This window comes from Gallus gallus, chromosome 8 (assembly GCF_016699485.2).
Source record: "Gallus gallus isolate bGalGal1 chromosome 8, bGalGal1.mat.broiler.GRCg7b, whole genome shotgun sequence".
Classification (NCBI taxonomy): domain Eukaryota; kingdom Metazoa; phylum Chordata; class Aves; order Galliformes; family Phasianidae; genus Gallus; species Gallus gallus.
Genome location: NC_052539.1, coordinates 11,453,379 through 11,471,653, shown reverse-complemented (window position 1 = coordinate 11,471,653; position 18,275 = coordinate 11,453,379). Strand labels below are relative to the sequence as shown.

At 38.8% G+C, this 18,275-nt stretch overlaps 1 protein-coding gene across 2 annotated transcripts; it reads right to left on the bottom strand.

Moving 5' to 3' along the window:
* Window positions 1-798: 798 nt before the first annotated feature.
* Window positions 799-18,275, bottom strand: DPH5 (diphthamide biosynthesis 5). 2 transcript variants are annotated; one of them, XM_422306.7, is made up of 7 exons: window positions 18,026-18,275; window positions 15,935-16,059; window positions 12,934-13,042; window positions 4,887-5,007; window positions 3,005-3,044; window positions 1,858-1,961; window positions 799-1,040 (listed from the first exon to the last, which is right to left on the bottom strand). In XM_422306.7, exons 1-7 carry the CDS (start codon window positions 18,158-18,160, stop codon window positions 817-819), a joined length of 858 nt encoding a protein of 285 aa, XP_422306.1. In that variant the 5' UTR covers window positions 18,161-18,275; the 3' UTR covers window positions 799-816. The 2 variants fall into 2 exon arrangements, with proteins under 2 accessions (XP_422306.1, XP_025008862.1); XM_025153094.3 differs by having other exon boundaries at window positions 18,113-18,275.

Genomic DNA, 18,275 nt, shown 5'->3' with positions numbered 1-18,275 from the left:
GCATATGCCTGCTGGTTTTTTTCAACAGTACGTATGACCAGCTGGAATAGCAACCATTACTCCTTAGCTGATTCTGAAGAGAATTCTTGCAGTCTGCTTTTTGAGAGTTGATAATAGTTCAACTGTGGTTGCTGCAGTTTGAGTCTAGAACTTCATAAATGCTAGCGTTAATGTGTGAGGAAATCCAGATCTATTTTAAGTGGCAACCTCCTGAAATAAGAAATTCTTTGCAGTTTCTCCCTCTGTCTAACCAGCTGGCTGGAGAGTGAATTCTTGTTGTAGACATAAAGAGTATTCTCGTCTGTATTCATACTCCCATGTGTAAAAATGAATACAGACTAACAGGGTTTGCACAATTTTTCTACTGGTGGGAGAACTACTCAGTTGGTGGGATAGTTGAAAAGCAAAATTTAACATCTAAAATGCACTTAAAATCATGCATGCACTAGGCCTGATTCTTTTACTACAACAAAAGTGATGCTGCATAGACACCTGGTCCAGCAGTTCTGTACTTGGATACCTTATCCTAGTCATCAGCCTAATACTGACGCAGATATCGAGGAAAAGAACTAAACAAGGCATTCTTAAGGTTTAATGACTGCTGGTGATGTCTTTACTTGTTAGAAACTGATACCAGCAGATGTATTTTGTTTGTAGCCTCAGGTTAAAGCAAATCCATGTTCCTACAGTGTTATCTCCTGTAGCTATATACAGTCTAAATTCATTTGTTCTAAGCAAGCTCTAAATATTCAGAGGAATAACTGTGTGCTGACATGAAATCAATGATAGAATAAAAAATTCAATATGCATTTTTATTTAAGTGGTCTTTTGAAATGCATTGTTTTCAAAATTGGAACTATCTACAGAAAAAAGCTTAAGCATTTCTAATTCCAGAGGATGCATAGTGCCTGTAACAATCATGGAATGGAGTGGACCACCTAACTCCACTGTAGACATTTGATACAGTGTGCCTGAAGCAATCTTCTGATCAGGAGCACCCACACGTGCGAGGCCAACACAAATTGTGTTTTCAGTAATTTCTGTAAGAAAGAACATTTAAGAAGCGATTCATACAAAATTCTTCCAGGAACCATGTTCCAACTGTCACTAGAAGGAATAATATATTAAATAATGGAAAAAAATACTCAGTCTTCAAACCTTAATACCACTGTCTCATGTTTCCAGTTAATCATCAGGGTAGTCTAAAATGAAGCTTGTTCTTCAAAGAAAATAAAAAGTGCATCTCAAAACTGTTGATAAGCAGGAAAGGGAAGGCAGCATCAGTAAGTGAAGTTCTATCAGCAGAGGGGACTGCTGCTTCTGATTAATTCTAAATAAAGGATAAAATGAAAGAACTATTTCCTTCTCATCTTGACAATATTTTAAAAGGAATACATATACATTTCTATTAATTTTTTCTACTATGACACAGGGGAGTCATCTTTATAGCTGCTCTGATTTCATGTGTTGTCTTAATAAACATCTCTTTAGTGGGCTCTTGACTAGTATTAAGGATTCAAGGTTAAAATCACAGCCCTGCAACTTTGGGGCAACCAAATTGCTTGACCTAAAATGCTTGGATACAGCCTCCTGCAACTATAATGGATCAGAGAGCTCACAGTTAAAACTGGACAGCAAACAGTAGTTACCAAACTAAGGTTTTGACTAAATCTCCTGGAGCTACTAGTGTATGTTCATCTGATCTCAGTTAACTACGCTTAGTTCAAGCTCTGCCAAATCCATCTTGTACTGCAGATCAAGAGGATGCTAAGATGAAGAGGAAGGCAGTAGAGTTCAGTGACTCATCACTAAATGAGAACTGAGGAGCAGCAAATAACAGCATTGCAATAATAGTACCTGGCTCTTCTCCTTGGAGTCTCCTATTCCGAATAATGTCAAGAAGCTGTTCTGCAGCTTGGTTCACACTCATGTAGCGTGATGGCTCATAAATCTTCCTTCCTCTGCAGGGAAAGAAAAGTAATTTAAATATAAATCATTTATTTATCCCTAGTATTTTTACATTTTATTTCAAATGAAGTCTGCAGACCAGCAAATCAAACTTAAACAGGCCTGGGCTTTCAGACTGGCCTTGAGATGAGTGTGGAATTTTTAAGGAAGACAGAAGTCTCTTATGCTCTACGCACCTGTGAAACAGCAGGGCCTCCATCTGGCAAACCATTTGAAAGCTAAAAACAAATTCAGCTGTTGGAAGCAATATGCAGGTTTTGTGACTGTTTCTGAAAGATGCCTTCGGCTTAAATTCAAGGGCAAACTACTATTTTCCTGTCAAATGCCTTGTAGACAGATTATTACAGACTAGCATTATATTTTTAAATGAAATGCTTCTTTCTTTGCCAACTATGGATTCATTCAAACAGATTTTATTTTGAAACTCCAAAATAAACAAACCTCAGTGATACCATGAGATTTCACAAATTTTAATTTAGACCAGAGTTACAGCATATGTATAAAGTAACTATTTATGTTCCCTGTGTCAAAACAGACAGATTGCAGAGAGGTGATTAAGGTGTGACGAGTGCTTCTGGATACAGTTACATGAACTTAAGAGAATTTTCTATATGTTGCTTATTTAACTGCTAAAAAACAGTGGTATGTATTCACACTGCTTCTAGCCACGGTAAGGAAGAATATGTTCAGAACACTGTTTATGATATCAATTTACTTCAGGATGAGACAGAACAGCAGTAAAAGAACTTTTCACCTGGCAGGTAGATGAAGCTTATCCCATTCTGACCTGCTTCTCACAGGAACAAAGATTACACTCTGCTGCAGCTTCACTCATTTACTGAAAATAAAGCCAATTCCTATTGTAACAAACAGCAAAATTCTACTGCTCAGAAGAAACAAAAAGCCATGACCACCGAGAAGTGCAAAAGAAGACAGGTAAGTTCAGACTTCTTCAAAGAACCTTTGTTCCTTGTACAGAAAAAAACTTTGTAAATACCACTGCTTGTTTCCATATATTTTCAAAGTTGTGACTCACTTCATTAGATTATCCAAAGACTGCTCCTTCACTTTAATATCTGTAGAACAAAACAGTATATAAAACACAGGCTCCTTACAACATTCATGGTTAGTTTTCTATGTAGCTGTACAGCTTAGTTTAGGAGATTCTATAGACTTTATGGCAATGTTTTAGTTCTTTAAAGAAAATGGAATATGGATTACATTTTATTTTGTTTCACACGTTAATTATAAATAAATTAATGTGATTTCATACATGTGATTTTGCTCAAAGACAACGTATAGCATCACAAATTCCAAAGCAGCTAAGATCAATAAAAAATACTGCTAAGTATTAAAAATGGTAGGCATGTTTCCCACAGGATAACAAAATGCTTGCATGCTTAGGCAAAACCAGGGTATTGTGACTACTTTTAAATTATAAATATGTTTGTGGTTACAGAAGATGAAACTGCATGACTGATCGACAGTGATTACATCACCTCCATGAAGGAACTGAACTTTCATTAGCACTTCCTTGCTGTCCCAATCACAATTTAAAATAATCTTTCTCTTATGGGAAAATGAGAATTTGGGCAAAGAAAAAGGGCCAGGTAAGACTCTGAACATCTGCAAGTTTATGAAACTGCACTTGATCATAATCTCTCCAAGTGACCATCAGATGTTACTTGTACTTAAATGCCTGAAAAATAATATTGTAGTACAAGCTGGATACATTTTTTTTAATCTTGATTTTAAAAGCATTGCTTAAGTTTAAGACCATATTGTAAGCCAAGGTGACTCTGAAGAAAGGGTTTAAAATGCAAAGCTGCAAGATTATTAGTGCACAGTTGATCAAATTGCTTTCATGTAAGTGAAAAGTTGCTGAAGTTGCTTTGAAATCATAAGTGTATTGAAGCTGATTTTTTTTTTAATGTCCCAGTTGCTTTCCTGGTGATCTGATCTAGTTAGATTAGCAATCAATAGATAGACCAGCATGACCAGTGTTAAGGGAACAATTAACTTGGAGATTGGTAGTTTTCAGCAGTTAGCTACAATCAGATGCAGGTATTACAACTGTCCCTGAAACATGAGTTGTATAATTCAATTTCATTGTTTCAGTATTTTAACACACTCTTAGTACTGCATTAAAAAAAAAAAAAGAAACAAAAAGGGAGTACATAGAAATGATTATACAAAAAATCAGAAGAATGCTTGGTTTTTATATGATGTGGTTGAAATAGTCCTTGTTTGAAACACTTGTGAAGTCATCCTTCCTCAGAACAATTGTCAGTATTCTGATACTTCACAATGCTGGAGAACAGCCAACTATCAAGGCACTGAAAAGTTTGATGTGCAGTGATGCTTACACATATTCCTGTTCTGGACTTCTCCAGTTACCACAGATGTTTCTGAGCAAGTATTTTTACAGTCCTGAAGCTTTTTACATGACAATCACCTTTTGCCAGAACATCATCAGCTGAGATAATTTAGGAAAGGGAAAATCAACTTACAACACAGAAATGTGGTTAAATGTACCATTTAGCTCCCCAGAAAGTCAAATGTGTCAAGCTCTGGCCTAATAAAAGATATCTACTAGTCATGGCCATCTCAGCTGGATCCTGAGCTAGATCTAGCTTAAAATCACACTGATTATTACAACACATATGGGCCTGTTCCTATTTGTCTTCTACAAAGGCATCATTTCTTATAGATTTTCTGAAGAGGAATTAAGAAATTTCTGGCCACTGCAGCATGAATAGTGGCTAAATTGATTCTAAGTAAACATCTTGAATTGGAACTTCAATGTATAATTTCAAAGATATGTTATCTAAGAACCTCTGTTTAATCACAGACTTCATCTCATGCCTGTTGGGACACTGGAAGATGGTAGCTAAGGAGCTGGGACTGCTACTGCTTACCAAGTAAGCACAGTGTGTGCATTCCATTTTGCCTGTTCCTCTTGATCTTGTCAAAAAAGCTTTCTGGCTTCCATGTATCTGTCCAGAAAACTATAGAAACTGTCTCTCCAAAATTGTACAACTGCAAAACAAAACAAATCCAACACACATAAACAATCAAAATATCAGTACAGTGCACACCAAAAAAATGTATTAAAATAACAGATAACTGGAAACTCTGAGAAATCCTGAGCACAGCAGAGAAGGTTTTGTTTTTTAACAAAATCTGTAATTAGAAAACTGTCTTTTCTTCTTAGTAACAGAGGGGCAGTGTTCTTTTACTCTCAGACAGTAAAGCAAATTACAGAGTGACTAATGAACTGCTGTAAAATTTTTACCTATCTCTGCATTCTCCTTTCCAACATACAGTAACTTTCAATCTACCTTCTGTTTTGTTTTTTTTTTTTTACTTAATTCTGAAGTCTGTTGAAGGCAAAACTTAGTAAGGTTGGCACCAAAACTATTAATTACTATTTCTTATCTTCATTAAAGCTAGTCAATTTCATGTAAACCTACAGCACTTGCAATGTTTCCCCAAGCTTTGATTCAACTGATAGCGTAGGATTTATATTTAAGCAGCACTCTCCTGCAGATGGGAGCTGTGCCATGCAAACGCTGTTACTTTCTGAACAGACAGTTGATACGAAGATCTGAAGATGGGGACAGATTGTGCCTGAATCACAGAAGTGCAACATTTTTTTAATGCACATGTGGGAAGAAGAAAGTGCTGGCAGATTCTATGTCAAACATGCTCACTATTTGCAATCTTACTGATTGCTGTAAATCCCTAATCATGGTGAAGACATTTGAAGCAATACTCTTGCCAGTCATTTCCAGTGATGCAAAAGTGAACATCAGATGTAACCTAAGGCAGAATTTAGCTTGGAACTTTTTGTAACAAACTTGAAAATCGGCAAAAACACACATCAATTTTGGTTAATTCAGCTCAGGAATGAGGCCAACCAAAATGGATTTTACTGCATGCCAACATTCTGTCTGCTCAAGCCTACCAGAAAAACAGTGGTTACACAGACTGTCCTCTCCACTTTCTGTTTAAACCTGTAAGGAGGGGCAGCTTTTCCTAGCCCATTACAGGAGGCATGGGGTTTGCTGTTAGCAGAGAAAGAGGGCCCTGCACAGTAGTGGCTCTGGCAGCACCCTGCCACCCGGGGATTCCCCATATGTGCTTATTTAACTGTGGCATGAGGTTCTGGTTTTAACACTTGAATGCTGGCAGAGCAGAATTTGAATCAAAGCAGAAAGTTGTTTGTTTTCAAGGGACTAAGAGCTCAAATTTTAACCATTCACCCTGATAGGAACAGCCTTTATTCAAAGATTCCTGGAACATTACTGAAAATGTTTCCTCTTTTAAATATTTCACTCTAGAACAAAGACAAGAACACAAGGCGTACATTTCACAACCTAAAGGTTCTTCCAGTAAACTAAATATAGGTTGAACCAAATGAATTGCTCCTGATGTAACAACTTAACTATTTCAGGGCTGTACTCTAGGGAAAGAGAAAAAGAAAAGAAAAAAAAAAACTGCAAGCTGTTCTTAGCCTATTTTTCCCATGGCTAGAGTTCTCTCTGAGTTCTCTCTGTTTTCTACCAAAACTGAAGCAAAACTGCTGGAACTTCACTGCTGGAGCAGCTGGGACAAAGATAGCTTTTAATCTCATGGGTGAGGTAGCACCTTCAGCCATCACAAGTTGCTGAAACGTGCAGTAACCACCTGAGAAGCTAGCCAGCCTGCTGCCCACCATCTGAAAGCCACCACGGTCCTTTCCCAAAAAGTAACAGCCCTCCTTCAGCAAATAAAGCGACCTCAGCCTCTGGTGTTTCGATACCCTGAAGGACAGGAACTTCCACCACTGCCCTGTAGCAAATAATAGGATGTGCAGAAATGGGCATAATGTTGTCTGACATTTTCCTGGGAGTCAGATCTTTCAAACTATTCTGTTGCATATTAGAATCAAGTTGGATATAAATTTGACCAACAGGATAGAATGGGGTATATATTATTAACCTCACAGAAATGCTTTTGCAACTCACACACTTGTATTAAATAAGCTTTCAAATAATGTATCACCTAGCATTAATTCATACTATTTTTTTTAACTTCAAAGAGGGGAAAATAACTACTTTGAAAACTTTCAGATACACAATCTATCAATTATGTGAAACTGAAGCAATAAATAGATACTCCTATTGTGTTTAACTGCTTGTTATTGATTACTTTGTAAGCAGTTATATAGACAGAAAAATGTCATTCTCATCTAGCATTTGATCTCTGCAGCCATGAAAAACACGCAAGCATAGGCACTATTCTGTCTTCAGAGCAAGCCTGCTTTGCTTTGAAGAAACAACGCACAATTTTATCAGAACATCAACTTTTGACTTTGTAGTCCTGTATCTGTGCAGCTTCATATGCTGCATGCTAATTTTGACCTCTTGAAATCTAGAACAAAGTACTGAACTGCAAAGAAAAGCCTTTCTGCAGAGATAGCAGTAAATACCCAGGATTCCACTGAAGGATTCATCAGTTACCAGCCTCAGCCAGGCAGACAGTAGGTGACTGGACACTAATGCCAGAACCCACTGAAAGTAAAAAATGCTCTTCACTAACCACAGAAAACTGAATAGGGACCCAAATTTCCCACAGTCATGCTTGTGACTGTAAAACTGGGACACACGTTTGTCAGCTGAGATGTATTATAAGACAGCTATGTATTATCATGTTATGCTTTGAGATTGTGAAGGAGTTTATGACAACAAACAACAGCTCTGAATGCTTTCAGTGAAACAATCAAGTTGTGTGGTTGCTGGCACAACTTTAAAGACAGGCAGCAGCAAATGAAGTTTCACAGCAGTCTTGTGTGTGCTGTACCCTACATCAAACAGCTGGGGTTTGGGAGTGGGCTGGATTTCTTCTGTGAAAGCTAAAACATTTTAAGCATCACATTTGCACAAAACAGGTTTGCTACAGTGCCCACATTCTGCTCAAGCACAAAAGTGACACAATTTCAAAGGGGCTCGTTGGAATGGCTGGATAGACACTTGCTCTCAGCTTGGAAACTGATGTTTTTACCTTTTCACTACTGCTCGAAGCCTTCATAGAATTATTTCAAAAGCTCATTTTGAAAGACCTGTCTGGAAACTCCCCTCCCCCTGCCCAAGCAGTAATTGGCTTAAGCAAAGTTTTGTGACTTAACTTTTGCAATGCAACCAACTAAAGCCAGAAAGGGAAGCCAGAACTGTACTCCTAGGCCATGGGATGTCTCCTTGAGCTTTCCCCCTCTCACAACATACTGCAGAAAGCTGTTTAATTCACACTTTCATCAGCTCAGAACAAGCTATAGCTTCATATTTTATTTACACACATAATATTAAAGAATGTCAGACACCTTCTGGTTCTATTAGTATCTTTAACCTTTATATGAATTATATTTTCTATTTTACTTGTTTGTATAAGCAAAATTGATTGCTAATTGTAAGGCCATAGTAAACTGTGAGAGGAAAAGTGTGGTTCCACGATCTCGACTTGGAAAGTCTGCATGCAAATATAATTTCAAGAAAATTAAGAGCAACTTCATTAATGACCAGGCTGAATGATATCAGAAACTTGAAGCTGTCCAGATCAACAGACCTCACTTAAAATACTGGTGTTGACAGTCACCACAAAAACACAGAGCATGAAAAGAACAAGTGAGACTAAATAGGGAAATTAAAAAAGGAAGTTTTTCCCCATCCCCTCTGAAATGCACTAAAGCAAGCAGGAGTGAAGGTGCAAGATAACATTAAAGGGCAGTAGGGCAACAGCTGCAGAGAAACCAAGAAATATGTATTTCAAAATGCAGACAGAATCTTTTGCAGAATTACTGCTGTATCAGCTGTGATGGTGACAAAGCAGTTCTTCGCTTACAGCCTAGCTCTGCTCTTAAAGCTTCAGAACAGCTTCAGAAGTGGAAACATGTTGAGGGAGAAAGGTAAAAAGGAGTCCTGTCATTACATTTTCCAAACCTGGCATCTGTGTACGCATGCAAATCCCTGAAAATCCTGTAGGGCATGTTCTATGTCAAGATGGCTACAGGTTGCACTGCATGTATTTCTCATAGGATATGACTGTTCTTCAAAGAAAGATACTGCACAGCCTGATGGCATCCCAGTGACAGACACCAACAGATTGTTTTTCTCCTAATGGTATTCCTCAATGGAATTTGGAGACTATACAGCACCTTGTATTATCACAAGTTGCTTATTGATAAATCCCAATGAACTTACCCTGCAAACCCAAATTATTTGTTAATGCTTATCATAAGAGTTTTGATGTGATGCCAGGCAATATTCATCATCAAATCAGATTTTTTTCCTTTAACAGCTCTCCACAACATACACATCATGTTGAAGGACTCTTACTGTGCTAAGTATTATACATACATTGTTACCAGAGAACAGCCTGGAAAGTGGGACAATCATCAACAAGGAGGTAGCAGGAATCAGATAAGCTTCATTTTTGCTTGTTATCAGTCATATGAAACAACCACAAGCCTAGATCTAGCTGTTTCTGCCATCTTATTTAGTACCACAGACTTTTAACAACTTTTAAGGCATTACATAAAAACCTTCACATGAAACAGGATGCTTTTTACAGTTCTCATGCACAAGGCTGCAGCTCCTTTTGGTACTGCAGGCCAACAGATTAAATTGAATGGCTGTCTCAAGAACCTCCAGTTACTTTCCTTAGTATGTGCTGAGAGAAAGGAACAAAAGGATGTTTGGCTGATGGAAGCCCACTCCATGGCTGCAGTCTTCAGAAAGCAGCTGAGACAAATCACATAAAAGCAAGAGAAAGGAAGAACATGTTTTCCCTCTTAGCTGCCTCCTGCATCCCTGTTTAAGAAACAATCTGTGTTTAAGAAACAATCCCTGTTTAAGAAACATCCCTTTTTAAGAAACCCTGTTTTGCAAGAAAAACAAAATTCAGCTATTAAAAGACTTAGAAACTCCAAGCAAACTTGGACAGGACAAGATTTCCCCTCCAAGGGAACGTGCCCTTGCCTTTGGTAAGCTCCTCAGACACATCCCAGAAATATCAAACGATACTTTCTCACCGAGGTCTCTTGGGCTAGTAATCTGGAACAAGGACGACTGAATGGACACAAAAATCTGTTTGGAGTAAATTGATGTTTCTGGGCTATATTTGCTGTGACAAATGGCATGAAGTTGCAAAGCAAATGTGAGTAATAAAGTAGTGTAACTAATGCTGACTTAACATCTAGTAGGTTTGAGAAGCAAATGCCAGCTTCTAAAAGGCTCAGAAGCAGGTAGTCAAGGAAAAAAACAACTAGTGATAGGAAACAGCTTATTTTAACTGCTAGTGAATAAAAAGTATTTTGCATAGAGCCCCTCCTATGACAGCAAAGAGTATTTTTGAAGATTAAGGCACAGAGAGAGGGTGGAGGTAGAACTCAGGTTTCACTCCTGCAACTACTACAGGTTTTCTATTTCACTAGGAGCATGCCAAGTTATGAGTAAATCCTTCAGCTTCCTGACCTATAAGTAATACTTCTCTACTTGATACAGAAAGCTTATTCACCCATTTAGCAGACTCGAAGATAACATAGCAAGCACTAAAAGCACTGCTTTTTTGTTTGAATGATCAGCTAGTAGTTAAAAGGCAAAACTACCTTGTGGCTCCAATTGTGCTACCTTGACTGCAGACAAAAAGCCATCAATATGAGTAACTGAAAGTGACAAAGGGACTTGCAGATGTTTGTTCCAAAGCTATTCAGGTGGAAAGTGGGTATATCTCAAAAGAAATGTGTCCTTGTTAGACATGTTTTTAACTAGCTTACACAACTAGCAACACCATTCTCATAGAGAGGAGCGGCAATTCCTTTGGATCTACACATCCTTATTAAAATGAAGAAAAAAATGGAAGCGATTGTAAGGATGGTAACTGAAAGCCTAGAAAACAGAATGGGGCTTCTAATAAAGTGAAAGACGCTAACTCCCTCCTTTCACAGAAACCTTTCTTAGATATACGTTATGAAAATAAAACTATTATTTATTGCTAACTCCAAACTAAGAACATACCACTTAAAATTCTTGGGCAGACCAGACCACTCATGTTCCAGTAGTATCAGCAGGAGAATAATCTGCTTTCAAGTTGAGTGAGACAATAAAAGATAAAAAAAATGAAAAAAATGAAAATCAAAATAGACACTCACTCACCACAAGGTGGCAAGAAATATATTCATGCTCTTTAAATGTGACAAAGCATCAGAACTCATCTAAAATGTATGGATAATGTTTACACATGCAGAGACTGCTGAACAATGTTTGTGACACGTAGCATCACAGAGTTTATTATACATAAGCTACTTCAGTAATTCTGTTGTACAGGAAAACTGCACAACCACCAGAATGCTGTTGGCTGCACAGAAATGTCGCCCTGGTGACAAACGACATGTTCTTCTGTGAACAGCCTGGGCTGTAGCTGCATTTTACTAATCAACAGTCACAGCTCACTACGCACATGGCTTTCAGAATAGCTTATAAAGGTGTTTCCTGTTTTTCTCCAGTAAGAAAGAAAGAGGTTTTGTATCACAATCACATCAAGCCTTTTCTGTGGGGAAGCAAAAGAGGAATCCCTGTTACACTTCACAGTATGCAATTTGAAACATAGTAACTCCAAAACTGAAATGATGGCAGGAGACGGCCAAGAGCGTCAAGACCTGAATGCAGACTGTTGGAAGAAGTCATAAACCTCTGCCACTACACTTAACTAAATCACAGGCTGTTCTTTGTAAGATAACCCTCACCTGCTGATTTTGCCTGTGAGGCACAGTGAATAATTAAACATACACCTGGTTATTATAGTCCTGTCTGGTAACACAATATGATCGCTATTTCCTAAAATGCTTCTTACAACATTGGGAATGTTGACTTATGTGAAAGCAGTCCCTCCCAAGCCAGAACGGAAAAGAGGATTATTGCCAGAATGAATAACACCACATTTCCTTCGTGGTCTTTTAGCATGGGATAAGGAAATACTAAGCTAATCTTCAAAACGTGAGAAAACATACAACTGTTTGCAGTGTATTCCCAGGTAATTTTCTTATCTTCTTTTTTTAATTAATCTAGAAGCTCTATACTCCTACTTCCTATGCCTAAATGGAGTTGTGAGGGAAACTTAATCTGTGCTCTTTGAGTGTCATCCTTCCCAGAATAGGAGAAAAGTTAGCTGGTAGCAGAAACTACTTGTCAACAGTTCAACTGCAGAAGCAAACTCTGTGTCACTGTATAGCCCAAAGGGGAAAGGCTGAGTCCCATGCTGACCCTGTTGTCCACCCCAGTAAGTGCAACCATGCGATAGCTGCCAGCTCTCTCCTACGTTTGTAGATGTTAGACATCCAGGAGTCTGTTTCCCTCCTAAAAGATAATTTTGCTCGAGTCTAACAGCAATAGCCAGGTGTCACTAAGAAAGTGCTCAGAGGAAGAACTATGTAGGTTGCTCCAAAAGTAATGCCTCCTATTTTATTTCCATGAAAATTACAACAGGCAAAGATACAACAGATCACACTATTTGATAGAGCAAATTATCAGTTACAAAACACTTTCCATTTTTCAACATAGTCACCATCATTAACTATGCATTTTCACCGGTGATGAACAAGAACCTGCGTGTTGTGCTCATAAAAATCTGCATCAGTGGAGATGACCCACTGTGATAGTTTTACCTGTAAAATAACTTAAATATCACAGTTTTCCTGAGGCAGGAGCAGAGGAGAACAAAAGTGTTACTATTCACATAAGGGCGCATCAAAAGGGACTTTTGCTGACATTAGCATGCTGAAAAGGAAGTGTTAACAAACTGACAACAGAAGTGTACAATTGCTACAGATCTTCAAACTTCAGATTGCAACACATACTGCTTACAACAGCAGAGGAGCTCATCAGTTCTATGTTTAGCAGTTGTGGAATACCATATATACAAAAATATTACCTGTAAACCACAGCAGCCCACTGCGTTCATTATTGAAGCATTATGAATGACCTGGTACGGAATTCCCAACTGTACTGCACGTAGCACTAAATCACTGTGTGTTGTGGCCCTGTGGTAAGAAGGGGAAAGGGATTAAAGCCTGAAAAGACACAGTAAACAAGCATTACTAGCATAATGGTTTGTTTTGAAAATAAAATTAAACTCTACACAAAAAGGGCAATGCAAAGGTGTCAAAAGGCCGAGAATGACTTGACTAATTGTTAGGGAAAGTTAAAACTCACTTAACATTTTCATGTGTTGCCTTCAGCAGATGATAATACCAAAAGCCTCAGTATGTTACTATTCCCTGCAGGTTTCTGGTAAAACACTAGGACAAGTGTTGCTTTTTAAAGTAGCTTTGGCAACTACTTGAAAATGAAAGTTTCAATTGTCCTTTGTCTTCTGCAGTTGTCTGCTGGACATCTGTTGAACTGTAAACTTCAGCTGTGTTTGGCACAGACTTCAGCAAAACCCCACTATTTCCTTACTCACTGCACAGCCAGTCCTTCTCTCATTTAGGAAATGCTAGGAAAGTAATTCTCTCAAGCAAGAACTTTGAACAAACTGATGTGAACTGTGTGTTCTGAAGTAATTAAGAAAATTCTAGTTAAGTTTACAGCTGAACTTAATTTGGATCTGGGTGTACAATGCTCAAAGAACCCCACACAAAACATCTTACAGTGCCTGAATCAACAGTCACTGGGCTGGCAGATAACAAAATCAGGACTACAGTCCTTCTAAGATATTGATCCAACTAACCTTATTTTTGAACTGCAATAATTTTTAAAGGTGTCTTGCTTCTACATGTGTTTATGTACATGGTGGGCACTCAGTTCTCCACATGAAATATGAAAATGCACCTACCCCTTGCCTAAATTTGAATGACTTCAGCCATCTCATTGCAGATGTACCACACATTTCTGGCCATTCCAAAGAAAGTGACAAATGAAAAAACAGCACATTCTGATCAGAATGCTTAAATAGGAAAACTGCTTTCACCGTGTCCTGGTTCAGTTAGTCTAAAAGAATTTCCCTTACTTTTGGTCTGCGAATTTCTACCAATCAGCAGATCAGGAACACAAATGTGGCAGCAGCTTGTAAGGCTGTAGGGATGAGTCATTAAAAAAAAGAAATCACTGTAACTGGAGGAAAAAAAATAGTGAAATCTGGATATAGGAAATCAAATGACCAAGGGATCAGCTGGCTTTATTCACTGAAATTTGCTCCAGCCAGCACTTTCTTCCAGTCCATAACGACTGCAGATGAAAGCAGAAGTGCCCACATGGAACATTCAGCTAATACCAGCAAAAGCTTGATGAAGTCAGCCCTCTGCACCCAAGGCTATGATGGTATATTTTCTGTCACAGATGCCATTTGAAGATTTTTTATGGGTACTGATAACATAAATATTAACACAGGCTAGATGAAGGTGGGCTTTCCAGTACAACACTAGAAGTGTCAGGCTCCTGTTAGCACATTCATGGTTGTTACTATGTCTGCAAAAGAAACACTATGAATAACAGTGAGAACTCAACACAGGCATGATTTCATCACTCTAACCATCAACCACAGACACCTGAGGTTTCCTAAGATGGCCAAGAACTCTTCTTACCGGCAAACATACTTGAAACTCTAAGATCAGCTGCTGTCACATGACTTCTATCCAACTCTCATATGGCTTCTCTTTGGACAGACAAACATTCAGGTTTCTTTCCAAAAAACCTGAAGACCCAAATCCTTAGAGCCATACATAGGCAAAAATGTTCTAGCTGCAATATTAAGGCCATAAGCAATAAGACAGTAGCAACTCATTCTAAGAAGGGGCAATTTTCTACAGTGATGTAGTATGTTATAGTTAATCAGAATTGAAATATTTCATCACTGAAACTACTGATACGCACAGCAAATCAAGACACTGTCTACAGGTAGCAATTCCATTTCAACAGATATAGAGGCTTTCTAGTCTCGTGTACTTATATCTGTTGCAGGATCACAGCAGAAGGGTGCAGGTGATATGGCTCCACACTAATTCTAATTTTTATGTTAATATGTACTGGAATGTAATGAATATTTCTGAAATACAGCGTTACCTGCCTCTAAATACTAGTTTAATGTAATATCCTATTGCCAATTCCCTTCAACCTGTGTTTACAGAAATTAGCCACTTTTGACAGATATGTACACTGCTCCTCTTTTTCATAAACTCTATTTTTTCACTCACAAACAGGCTGCACAGTGATTTGATTTTTCTTGTACCCCATTGCACTATGGTATAAATCTTGAATCACTAGCTGGAGACTAAAAGCTCTTCTGTGTGGCATGACATTACAAATCGATGATGAAAAGACAGAAGGGAAATCCTCCTGGTAATAGGAAAACACTATACCTTTCAGTAGCAGTAAGAGGTGGAAACAAAAGGCTTAATAAACCAAACTGAGGAGACATTTTTAACTACCTACGTAATTTTAAAGACTAGCATATATCAAAGCATAAGCACTGTACAATCAACAGTATTCAATTAACAACAACTGAGAATTACAGCTGCAGTTTATAAGTACTAATCACAACTAAAAGAACACTTTCTCAAAACACAGCACATTTCTTGATTATGTGATAACCTGGAATATTTTCCTCTAGCAGATAAAACCTAGAACAAAATATTTTCTATAAAAGGTAGCATGAAGAATATGTGACAGCTGAGGGAAAGATTTATACAGTCCAGAAGGCTCACATTCATTTATGTAAGGGATGTCTGGGTGAGGAATCCCCAAAGTAAGATGCAAGCATAGACAACTACAAGTATATTTTGTACACAATTAAAATATACAAAGACATAAAAAGTGCTTCTGGACTAAAAATCTGTTTCTTCATTAAGAATTACAGCTACACAGAGTGGCCATTTCCTCTTGAATGAAGAAAGTGATCAAGTTAGAGAAATAACTAAAATGTTGCTTCAGCTTACCCAAAGGGATCACCAACTACAAGAAAAGCGACATCACAAACATCAGCGTCCTTCAAAATGCTATCTGCTTCTTGTTCCACTGTTTCTCGATCAGCCAAAATCAGTTCTTTTCCATAAAACTCCTCCTGGATATTGAAATTAATAGAAAGCAGCAATAAGACACCTGGGAGTGTATTCATATCTCCTGGTGTAATTACTCATAGATACTGGAAAGGAGAACAGGACAATTATCCCTAGCTGTTTGATCCACATCTTAAGAGAACCCTGCCTCCCCATGCTAGAACACCCAAGTTTCCCATTAGGCAGCTCTTAAGCTGACAAAAATTACTGTTAATCATATTATTCCAGTAAGGACTTGGCTTGAAATGTAGTTAGATCACACCCACATTTACAGCTACCTACGTGGGCTCTAGGTCTAGTAATTAAACCAGTCATCCTATTGCAGGGCATCCTTTCTCACAGCTCAGAGCGTAACTGCTCAGGCTATTAATAATGGTGACACCAAACCAGATAGAAATATGACACTAGCTATACCATAACCCGATCTTCACAGCTTTTGTTTTCTTAGTACTTTGTGACTAACCACATTTAAGGAATAAATTCATACTAATCCTTCATCTTCAGTTCTTTGTATGAAATACTTTGCCACATATATGGGTAAATATGTATTTGATTCTGTTCACTTTTCTTCAGCAGCTCACTAATTACTGGGTCTCTTTCTATGTTTTAAAAGCCTCATTCACATGTTAGAATCAACATCAGTTAGTTACAGAAACATGTTGCCTGACCATCCTGAGCATATGTCTACCTAAGTAGTTTCCCCATACTTTTTATACACCATACACATGCTCTTTATGTGATTAAAGTCTGTTGTTCTTCTGTTTGTTTGTTTTTTACCAGGGCACAGATCAACTAGGTTGTTTTGTTTTGAACAGCACTCAGCAAATTTGGGCAGCATGACAAATACTAATGGCTACATAAAACTAGTAAGTCAGTTATAGTCCAGAAGGATTTTACTCTTGACTTCTCCTGTGTCATCAGTGCTAGCTTCATCTTTGCCCACAAGGAATTGATGAAAGAACCATCATACTCGTACAGAACAGAAATAGTGCTTTATTACAACACCCACCCAACAGATACAGCACTGGATATCACACGTCAGCTACTGGGTTTCAGGCCCTTTTAAAATGGTGCTCCGAGACTGCTCCACAATGCAAATCAAAGCATACTGATTGCAGAATCTAAAAAGCCCTCTCCTGCCCAAAACTAAAAGGTAGGCTCACAGGAGGTATGGTGTCAAAACACAGAAGGTTTAGACAAGTTCTAAAGGCTTCTCATGAAAGTTTTAGACAGGCCACCAAGATAAACTACATGAGGAATCTAATCTTTTTTTGATAGCAAATGCAAGTTTGGCAAAGTAAAAATATTTAAACGGTCATTTTCACTTTGCAATTTTCCAACCAGCCAACAACAAAAACACGTCATTTTGGATGGATTCCCTTCAGTTCAAACTGCTTCAGTTTACTGAATGGAGCAGCCAACGTGAGTGCCCAGCTTTGTCACAAAACACGGCAGGTGACTAGAGACAACCCTGAGGTAATTTTTATTACTCTTTTCTTCAACAGGGCAGTATTGAGGCCTGCCTGTTGCCCAGCAGCCTGCCTCCGGCCCACCCGGACATGCAGGATACCAGCAGGCAGCGCAGTGCCTCAGCCTGACACAGGCTCAAGGCCCAGATATGTTTTCTGGTGTGTTCTTTTATTTTTAATCCAGGTCAGACGTTTTTCTCACCAAGCTCTCCAACATCTCAAGCCCTGTATGCGTGGCTAGAGCTTTGAGGTGAAAACTTGCGTCAAAACGCCAACACAACCTGTAGGAGGGCAAATTTTATCTTCTCACAATTCCTCCTATAAACTACAGCGAGCAAAGGCTGTAGGAGGGCAAATTTTATCTTCTCACAATTCCTCCTATAAACTACAGCGAGCGAAGGCTGTGTGCGTGCCGTTTCTGAGGACGTGCCATTACTTGTCCTGTTACTGACTGACATGCGGATAATGCAGCCACGAGACGGGCCGGCAGCACCGGACCTACCAGCGCCTCCTTCCCCACGGTGAGCACGGACGTGTAGGCCTCCAGGTATACCCTGCGGCAGCGCCGCACCACCTCCAGCCCCTTTACCGTGATGTCCTTGGCGTCGCCCAGGCCCAACCCGACCAGATACAGCATGCTGGGCGGGGAGGGGGGCGGCCGAGGTGTGAGGCCTGGTTCCGCCGTCGCCTGCTGTCACGGAAGAGAAACCAGCACCGGCACTACGGCGGCACCACCGCCTCCCGCTGCCGCC